Consider the following 10,478-nt stretch of genomic DNA (forward strand, 5'->3'; position numbering starts at 1 on the left):
AATCGATTATGCACTCATTTCAGAACACATGTGCAAGATCGGATAACCGTCAAGTCGGATCGTGGCTCAAAGCTAGTTATTGTCCAAAACCAATTTCCCCCTACAACGTTAGCCTTTGACGAAAGATACATCCAATCTGCTCTACACTGGGGACATCGATAATAAATTTGATGATCTAATACTCAGACCGCTTGATGAGGAGACATAGTGTTAGGGGCATATAATCGTCAAAAGAATATAGCAATCTTTTTCCCTTTCAAAGCTTTCAGTAGATAACCATGGGTATCTTGGTCATTTCTGTCGACTTGACATGTCAAGTCGATCTGACATGGTCAGTACCGTCTCAGCTTAGTCTTATCCTAATTGTCCCATTTTTATCCCTCTTAGCTTACTTATAAATATGAAGACTCAGGTACTATGAAGTTAAGTTCATCCCATTCATCTCTCTTTCTCTTTTTCTCCTTCTTACTTTTTCACTTTCTCCTTAACTTGATCTTCATTGACTTATGTGTTAGAGTGCAAATACAAAAAATATCCCATGCCTTTACCTCTAACCGTCATTCCTTTCTACTCTTAGGTTGGAGCTCAGCACCAATAATTGGATATCTTATTCACAAGATTTACGTGCTTAGTTGTAATTGTTTTTGTGTTATGTTGTGTTATTCTTTAATTCTGTCCTCTCAAACTCTTAATATTGTATCCCTCCTCCATTGAATAAACTCCTTTGCCTTAAAAAAAAAGTGCTTACCTTAGATTTGATTCAACATAAAAAAATATAATAATATAATTAAAAATTTGTTACATTGTATATGATTTGATTTGAGGGATGTTAATATATTTTCTAGTTTAAAAAGCGAGTTTGAATTTGTTTTTTGAAATAAAAATAGAAATAATGCAATATCACTTGATGTTGCTATTAATGTTGTTATTATTTACATGTAGTATATTCTATGCAGCATTAATGTGAATTATATTGAAAAAAATAAAGTAGGCAAAAGCTTTTCATGCTTCACTAGTGTCATTGTCTTCCTTTTTTTCCTTATTTTTGAATTTTGATCATCTAATCCCTTGTCTTGTAATCACAAAGAAAATAACTATTGTTAAAAGTCCAATGGCAATTAATTACTTGTTTTCCTTATAATAACAATATTTAACCCGTGAAAGATAAAGGATTAATTGTCTTTTTGTTAAAGAGAATGGATCAACTTATATAAAATTTTTTAGTTTCACTATAAATTGATAATCTTTTGTTAAATTTCCATGATATTTTATCCTTTTGTTGGTTATATTGTTTTTCTTTTTTTCATAAGTTACTTTTGGTTCCCCTTAATGTAACCATTTTGTCTTTAACTTTTCTTTCTCTCCTTCAAACATTTCTTTAACAATAATTATAAATTTATATTTTGAGATAACCTCATTATATTTTTATACTTTTTGCATGACCCCTAAATAAAGAAATATGTATTTTTGGAATAAACAAATATTGGTAATAATAACCATATTAGAGATCTTGACCTTAATTTCTAAAACAATATAAAGTTTTTTATTAAAAAAATTGAACTTAATTTCTTAACTAAATAAATATATAGACACTTTATTTTATAATGTATTCCATGGTACCCTAACATTTACCCTTAATCTAAAATTTTTATTAATTTTAAGAAAGTAGTTCTTTATATTTATCTTATATATTTAGGTCATGTTTGATATATAAAATTATTGATAGGATAAGAAAATAATTATCTTATATCATATTTGATTTGTATCTAAATAGAGAAAAAAGAATTGCAAGGAGGATTAATATCCTCTTAGCATAGGATTAGTCAATTCTCTCTAAGTGGAAAGGATTATTTTTAATTCATGAGATTAAACTTACATGTTTAATTATATCTTTAAAAATTATTTCAATAATTTAAATTGTATAAACTTTGAAGAAGAATAATTTTAATAAATAAATAAATTATTTTGTTCTAATCCTTACGTACATCAAATACATAATAAGATGATATTATTTAATATAATCTTATTCATAATTTTATTTTATCTTATCTTATTATAATCTTATATGTCAAATATAATCTTAAAATATTATTTTAAAAATTACTTCTTACAAAACCAGAACATTTGTTGACAAAGAAATCAAATTTCTCTATTTACTAATAATAGAATATATATTATAGGTAAAAAAACTAAATATTCACATAACTAAATTTTCTAAAAGATAAAATATAGTATAATTCTTGGTACGTAATAGTTGCTTCCCTCCGCTCACTCTCTCAAGGTTTCAATGAACTTTTCATTCATATGCATTGATTCGTTTCTTATTCCAATGTCTCTTTCTTAGCTATGAAAAAGAGAGCCGAAAGGAGAGCAAGGAAGATTTTTGGTAGGGGAAGGGGGAACGGCGCTGAATAGCGCACTTGTAACCTTCACAACCTGTCAACTGGAACGTCCTTGTGCCACGTATCACTTTTCACTGTGGGAAATTCCCTTAGACGTGGCACCCACTCCCTCAACCTTTTACCTACATAAATACCCCGGGGATCTAGTCTTTCTCTCTCAAATCCTCCCTCTGTTCTTCCTTCTTTTTCTATCCTTCTGCCACAACTCTCCTTTTCCTTCCTGGACAAATAAAAAGAACCCAAACAAAGGAAAGAGAAAAAAGAATGCCGGATTTTGGTGGCGTGAAGACTCCCAACGGGGATGGGCCAGATCATTCAAAAGATAGTTCTCGAGATTTGCGTGACCAGTTCCCATCTTTATTGTCTCCTTGTTATCCCATCACTCTTAAGGTAAGAAAAAAAAAAAAAAAACCCAAAATTTAAAATTCAAAAAAATCTTCAGTGAGTTCAGAGTGTTAAGCTACCCTAGTCAACCAAACATTGACTCGTTTCATTTTTAAGATTCATTTTGACCTTTCTAATATCTATTTTTATCTATTTTTATTCATGCAGTTCATTGACGTGTGTTACAAGGTGAAGATACAGCAAACCAACACTCGAGGTAGCAGCGTTAAACGCATGTTCAACCATGGATCAACGTCGTCTGATCAAAGATTAACGGGTACGATCCAAGAGAGAATGATCTTGAGCAATATCACGGGCGTGGTTTCACCGGGAGAAATCTTGGCTATCCTTGGTCCTTCAGGCAGTGGCAAATCTACTCTCCTCAATGCCTTAGGGGGGAGGCTCCAACATGGCCATGGCTTCTCCGGAACCATGCTTGCGAACAACAGAAAACCCACTAAACAAATTGCAAAACGTACCGGATTCGTCACCCAAGATGATGTTCTTTATCCTCACTTAACAGTTCGTGAAACCCTAATGTTTTGCTCCCTTTTAAGGTTACCAAAAACATTGACCAAGAAAGAGAAGATTTCAGTAGCTGAAATGGTTTTGTCCGAGTTGGGGTTGTCGAAATGTGAACATACGATCATTGGGAACAGTTTTATACGTGGGATTTCGGGTGGAGAACGAAAAAGAGTGAGCATAGCTCATGAAATGCTTATAAACCCTAGTCTGTTGATTCTTGATGAACCAACGTCGGGTTTGGACTCGACAGCGGCGCACAGGTTGGTTTCGACTTTGGGTTCGTTGGCTCAAAAAGGGAAGACCATAGTGACATCCATGCACCAACCGTCTAGCCGAGTTTATCAGATGTTTGACTCAGTGTTGGTTTTGAGTGAAGGAAGGAGCTTGTATTTTGGCAAGGGAAGTGAAGCCATGGCTTATTTTGAGTCGGTTGGATTCTCACCGTCTTTTCCTATGAATCCTGCGGATTTCCTCCTTGATCTCGCTAACGGTACGTAAGCTTTAATATCTGTTTTTTTGTTGTTTTTTGCTTTCTTTTCTTGAGTTAGCTGAGTTAATTCGAATGAATGAGCTACTTGACTAGGTTCTGAGTTCTTTTCTTCCTTTATGGGTTTCGTTTTTGGTTAATTATGAAAGAGGGCAGTCGGACATAATCCAATGAATTTTCCAAAGGGGGAAGATTGGTGATTTGATCCACAGGGAACCGTACAGAGTGAGAAACAAAACTTGCATTCATTAAGACAAGATCATGTGGCATAAAAATGTTGCACACAGTCTGAGTTAATTAGTTCTCCATACCTTTTAATATTCTTTTCTCTTCTGCCATACGTATTGATCATAGTCATTTGACCCATTTCTCTTTTCATCTGGCCCCATACTCAGTATTTAAAAGAATCACTAGACACCATGTGTCCTACTGATGTTTTCTTTAATTTTTTTTTTTCTGCCACTGCCTTTTGGCTGTAGAATATGGTCTTTTGCTAAAGCAATGACTTGGCATTCTTACTCCTTATTTGTAGTTTGATTTTTTATTAAAAAAAATTTGTTGCCAAATTCCAATTCTTTATTAATTAGGAGAAAGATTTCAAAAGAAACTTTGCCAAATGAGTGATGGCTTTTCGATCAGTCAGTAGATTATTTATAATTAGTTTTTAATTATTAAAAGAATATGGGAAAAAGATTACGGAATTATATCTGGTGTATAAAAATGGAGAAGATACGTGGAAAATATATAATAATGTTGGCTTTAGGAGCACAGGTGTAACTATATCCTTGATTTTGAAGGGACATTTTCACTTTCTTTTTCCTTCTTCTAGCCAACTCCTTTTAACAGTAATGTAGTCTGTTCAGTTTTCTAATGCCCCCTCCAAAAAATCTGCCTCTCAAGCTTTTGCATAGCCAACGCGCTGTGCTAATTAGCTCTAGCTTTTAGCTCGTGCAAGATTATGAGCCACTAATTTGATCATCCATTCATCAGATAATGTATTGGCTGCCCATTGAGTAAGGCATTTTACCTCTTAAATGTCGTTGGATTTGACAAAAATTAGAAAAAAAACAAATCTGGGTCGTTTTTGCTATCTACTGTTCGTTAAGTGCAATAAAGGTCATATATATTTATACATATTCTTTTTGAAAACAATAGAGGAATTAATTTAGTGGGTTTCTCCATTGGGAGTGGGTGGGATTTTTTTTTTTTTTTTGATTTATGACTTAGATTTTTGCTTTGACTCATAAAAAATTGATTTATGATTTAAGACTTCTTATAATGTCATTCTTTTTTTTTTTTTTTCTTTTTTGAGGGCATCATATATATAACATTAACGAAATTGTGAAGAGTGACTTTAAAATGGATTGAGAAGGAAATTAATTTTAAAAAGTTTTAAAAATAATTTTTGATATCGTATTAAAAGAAGGTACTATGAATTAGTTAGCTTGGGAATCATATTCTTCCTTCAAACATTTTAAAATGGAGTATGGCCCCCAAACGTATCTCGCCCTTTATGAGTACTGCATATTTTTGGAAAGAGATTACTAGTAGATTACAGCATGAGTCGTGGGACCCTTGACCTAGAGTTATATCCTTCATAATCAGAAGGGGTCTGGACCGTCCCCTTAGTTTCACACATGCATCCCTCCATCTAAAGGATCACATCTATATATTTTGGTTGGATATGATTTGATATAATATACCATTCAACAATGAATGATATACTTGGACAATCAATCGTGTTGACTTCCGTGCAACTTGGGAGGGGCTTGGGCAGGTATTATTTATGATATCTTTTCAGGAGTGAGCGTTGTTACCATACCTTATCATAAAGCTTAAGACGCCAATTACGTGTCAATTTTTCCAACTTTAGCTCTGCAACCTCATTATTTTGGTAGTTTAAACTATCGGGATTTAAATATTTGTCTTTGAAATTTAAAATTCAGTATACTATCAACATATTATTTATTTATGCACCTCAATATTTGATTTAATAATATATATGTATATATATAGTATTTTAGGCCGGGAGAGGAATGGTAGTAGATAAATTGTTTTCCATCTAATAGTGTACAAAATATATTATTAGTCCCAACTTAAGTACAATTTTTTAAAGTCAAATTAGTGATTTTATCTAGATTATATTCATGAATTACTAATTATAGATCTTATTGTTTGTTGATTTGATTTGAGCAAGGAAGTTTTGATACTATGACCCTCAAAAATTATATAACAATCATTAAGGGCTAAGTCGGATTATTTGAAAGACAAAAGGAAAAACGAAAGAGTCCTTAGGATAAGTAACCTTTAGAACAACAAATTAGCAAATAGGTTTAGAAACACTTTTATTTTAGATCTATTAATATTTGTTTCTTGAAAAATTTCAATTATTGGTCAAATCTAATGCCATCTGAATCATATAACTGCCGAATTTAATTAACTCCATATTTTAGGAAAGAAATTTAATATGAAATGAAATTTGCTTGTTAAGTGTGGACCTTAATCCCTACACATGGATAGCTCTGCATGATATATAAGTCATATAGAGAGAAAGAAAAAGGAATGGTGGGGTAAGTCACTGGTCCACAGAGTCTACACATCAATAATGTATGTGCAAACTGTAGATGAACTGCTTTTCGACATGTTTCAATCTTTGGAGTCTCTTTGGAGACTAACATATTAAATTTAATTTAGGGTATCAAAATTGAAGTGATATAGGAAATCTTTCTCAACTTTTCCTTTTATATATTCTTGGACGCTATGATCATAAGCTTGATTTGAGGATATATATATATATATATGTATGTATATATATATATATGTATATATATAAAGGGAAAGGTTATGAGTACCGCTGACGGCATTGATAGCGTAAGAAAGCATAATTTTCTATGCAGCTGGAGCACTTGGAAGGTGGTGCATCGCATAACTGTTCCTCAATTGTGGTGTCAATAGATTTGGACTCACAAATATGATTACTTTTTCCTATAGATTAACAACAGTTATTGCAGTTGTTGCTGTTTTATTTAACACGTGATATTGAATTACACAGTGAATGTCATTGTCTTTTTCTGGGATTAGACTTAGTTGTTTTTATGTAACCTATGAATTTGTTCAACGGTGAACAATATTTCTCCAAGTTCTCCTGCACTCTAGGTTCAAAATAGGTTCAATCTGTTCTCGTCTGTCTTTCCTCTTTGGTAGGTGATTTCTACCCAATAATTCTTACTATAGCTTATAAAATAATTGCTGTATCTGTCCCATAGGCTGTCCTCTTCCACCTTTACACTTATCGAACTTGATCTCGATTTTTATTATAATTAACATTGATCTGACCACAGTTTTTTGGCTTTTTTTTCCCTTTCTTTTCCCTTCAAATCCAAGTTTTCTCCAACTTTGGATATGTTTGAAAAGCAACAAGTATTTGGCTTCTATGCATCTTTCGAACACCCAAAGTCATAAAAGTGGGGATTTAAATTTGAAAACAACAAAAAGGAAATGTAGACAAGAATGGGCAAAATTGCAGTAAGTGGTGGTCCGACCATAGTGGCAGGGGCAGAACCAAACCTAAGTGGTCTCCCACCTTACCACCGAAACTGGTCAGCTTTAATCTTAATTTCTTAGCTTTGCCGATTACTCATTTCTTGTCAATTAGTACATGTCACTAAGTCCTACATCAATAAACTAATAATCGTTAAATTATTTCATAATGGGAGGTGTATTTCCTACTAATTCATTAATTTGATCCATCAATATATGAGGATATTATTAACATTTGTGTGGTCCGTTAATAGAGTATTGAACTCTTAGTTTTAGCATTAAGAATTAATTTCTAACATCATCAAATACCCAAAAAAAAAAAATGATATTGAGATTTTTTTCTATTTTTTTTTCAAATTTATGGCTTAGTCGTGGTGATGATATTTCTTAAACAAGATTTTATGTTTGTGACTTTCTAACTTTTTTTTTTTCTTTCTGTAAAGAATAAATCAAACCCCTCTCGATCGGCGTTGTCTAAATTCTTAACTGTATAATATTTTGATATGTATAACATTCGAATAATATTTTAAATGCTTGCTTCACTCATGTTCATCCATATCTCACGCGTTAGGGTATATGCTCAGGGTTTCTTTCTTCAAACTACTGATAAATTTATATATCCTAATTAACGGTCCTGCTCTGGGTACAGCCGGACAGATATTTGTCCTTAAATGAAACATTTATATATGCAAACTCATAAGTAATCTTTATGCATTATGTTCTTTATTTTTTGGCTAACTTTGTTATGTTCAATATATAAATCTCTTGTATCGTTTATTTTTTTCAAATGGTGGTCTTGTTCTTAACATCAATTACTGTTTTCTTACAAAAGATTCGTTTACCAAAAGATTAAAAAATATACATAATATATAGCATATTAACCACTATCCCTGGACATGGTATGGCAAGATGGTCAGTCGCCAAATATACTTCTTACTGAATACAAAAGCAGCTATCTGAACTTAAATTGAGAACTTCAATTTCTGTTTTTGCTTCATAAAAAAGATTCAGAGAAATGAATTAATTGTTGAATAGATCCTAAATTTTCTACTATATGTTTCAGGCGTGTGTAAACTTGATGATGTCAGCGAAAGAGAGAGGCCAAACGTAAAGCAAACCCTGATTGATTCTTACAACACCTTGCTGGCTCCAAAAGTAAAAGCTACTTGTATGGAAATCACCGCTGTTTCAGCAAAAGACTCGCATTTGGTGGGAAGCCATTCTTCCAAATTAGAACACAGGAATAGCAACAGAGTTGACCTGTCTACTTGGTTCTATCAATTTAGCATTCTTCTTCAAAGAAGCCTTAAAGAAAGAAAGCATGAATCTTTCAACACCCTTAGAGTCTTCCAAGTAATTACTGCTGCAATATTGGCCGGTTTAATGTGGTGGCATTCGGATTATCGAGACATCCAAGACCGCGTTGGTCTCCTCTTCTTCATTTCCATCTTTTGGGGTGTCTTGCCATCGTTTAATGCAGTATTTGCTTTTCCCCAAGAACGTGCAATCTTTATGAAAGAGCGTGCTTCTGGTATGTACACTCTATCGTCCTATTTCATGGCACGGATAATTGGAGACCTCCCAATGGAGCTCATTCTTCCCACAGTTTTCCTTATTGTTGCATACTGGATGGCTGGATTGAAACCCGACTTAGTCGCATTTCTTTTGACATTGTTGGTTCTTCTCGGCTACGTGGTCGTCTCTCAAGGGCTTGGCCTTGCATTAGGCGCAGCGATCATGGATGCGAAACAGGCTTCAACCATAGTTACAGTCACAATGTTGGCATTTGTTCTAACAGGAGGATACTATGTGCATAAGGTGCCATCATGGATGGCATGGGTCAAGTATATTTCTACCACATATTACAGTTATAGGCTGTTTATCAATGTCCAATACGGCGAAGGCAAGAAAATTTCGTCAATGTTGGGGTGCTCACGACATGGAAGTAATAGAGTTGGCTGCAAGTTTATCGATCAAGACATTGCAGGACAAATTAGCCCTCAACTGGGTATAGCAATCTTACTTCTAATGTTTGTAGTATATAGGCTGTTGGCTTACCTTGCATTAAGGCGCATCAAAGGCTGAGCCTTTGTATTAGTTTACAGGTTCTTGTTATTCATATATGCCCTTATAATTGTAATATTTCTAGAAGGTAAAAAGAAAGATTTGTTCAGGGTGTTTAGGTTGCTTTAATTTATGTTTAAGGTGAATTTGGATCTCGCTAACTCTAACTGAAGAATCAAAAGTAAAATTTGCAAATTTACTTTGCTCTCTCTCTCTATCTCTATACCAAGCTCAATAGCATTGTCCTTCATACACTCAATAAAGCGGTTCTGCGGAGCTGGTATAAAATTTGGTTCATAATCCCCAATCCCTGTAACAGACTGGTTGTAGGTTTCTAAGATTGAATAGCAAATAGCCCCTTGCAGGAGCACTTAGATCGGCTTTCTTCACCCAATTTGGGCATAAAATGAGTGATCAGGTGTTTGGTTTTATTTTCAAGATTAAGTTTTTGTTCTTGATCTGCTGTTTTAGGTTGTTTTGAGCAATTAGACCTGTGACATCCCAACCCAATTTTCCTTTTTTTTTTTTTTTTGTTTTAGATTTAATGTGCTAATGAGCCTAGTTACTAGCTTGCCCAATCAATTAGAGTGTTTGGTTTGCGGATTTTTTGATTTTGATAAGTTAAATGATTTCGAAAGAAAGTGATAAGCAAAGAAAATATTAGATTTTTGTATTTTGTAGACCTTAAGAGCGTAAGAATTTTATTTTTAGTTTATGGATTCTAAGATTGACTAATGAATTCTCTTACTATATTAACATTTATGATACATGAATAACACCTAACATTCATATAATTATTTATTTAATAATTTCATAATATATTTATTTTCATAATATATTTTATTTATACCAATATATTTATTTTCATAATATTTTATATTATTTATAGGTTTTCCATTTATACCAATAAAAAGATATCCAGCATCAGTGGCCGCTTCGTTAAAATTATAGGTTTGTTTTATAATTCCTATATAAAAGGAAGAAAAACGTGCTTGTCAAGGCGCCGATAAATGGCGGTCACTTGGAACTAGGGGCAAGAAATCAACAGGAACTCTTTGTGACTCATTGAAAAAGAG

General features: G+C 33.1%; 1 protein-coding gene across 2 annotated transcripts; it reads left to right on the plus strand.

Annotated features, from left to right (window-relative positions):
• Positions 1 to 2,438: 2,438 nt before the first annotated feature.
• LOC111283630 (ABC transporter G family member 25-like) lies at positions 2,439 to 9,531 on the plus strand. 2 transcript variants are annotated; one of them, XM_022872197.2, is made up of 3 exons: positions 2,439 to 2,792; positions 2,955 to 3,801; positions 8,402 to 9,531. In XM_022872197.2, exons 1-3 carry the CDS (start codon positions 2,667 to 2,669, stop codon positions 9,421 to 9,423), a joined length of 1,995 nt encoding a protein of 664 aa, XP_022727932.2. In that variant the 5' UTR covers positions 2,439 to 2,666; the 3' UTR covers positions 9,424 to 9,531. The 2 variants fall into 2 exon arrangements, with proteins under 2 accessions (XP_022727932.2, XP_089614582.1); XM_089758456.1 differs by having other exon boundaries at positions 2,976 to 3,801.
• The last annotated feature ends 947 nt before the right edge of the window (positions 9,532 to 10,478 follow it).

Source organism: Durio zibethinus, chromosome 3 (assembly GCF_047325235.1).
Source record: "Durio zibethinus cultivar Kanyao isolate XHJ-2024 chromosome 3, ASM4732523v1, whole genome shotgun sequence".
NCBI lineage: Eukaryota > Viridiplantae > Streptophyta > Magnoliopsida > Malvales > Malvaceae > Durio > Durio zibethinus.

Coding starts and splice junctions, on each gene's coding strand:
- LOC111283630 (XM_022872197.2), top strand. CDS start 2,667: ATGCCGGATTTTGGTGGCGTGAAGACTCCCAACGGGGATGGGCCAGAT. Junction 2,793..2,954: donor GTTATCCCATCACTCTTAAG/GTAAGAAAAAAA, acceptor TTATTCATGCAG/TTCATTGACGTGTGTTACAA. Junction 3,802..8,401: donor CCTCCTTGATCTCGCTAACG/GTACGTAAGCTT, acceptor TATATGTTTCAG/GCGTGTGTAAACTTGATGAT.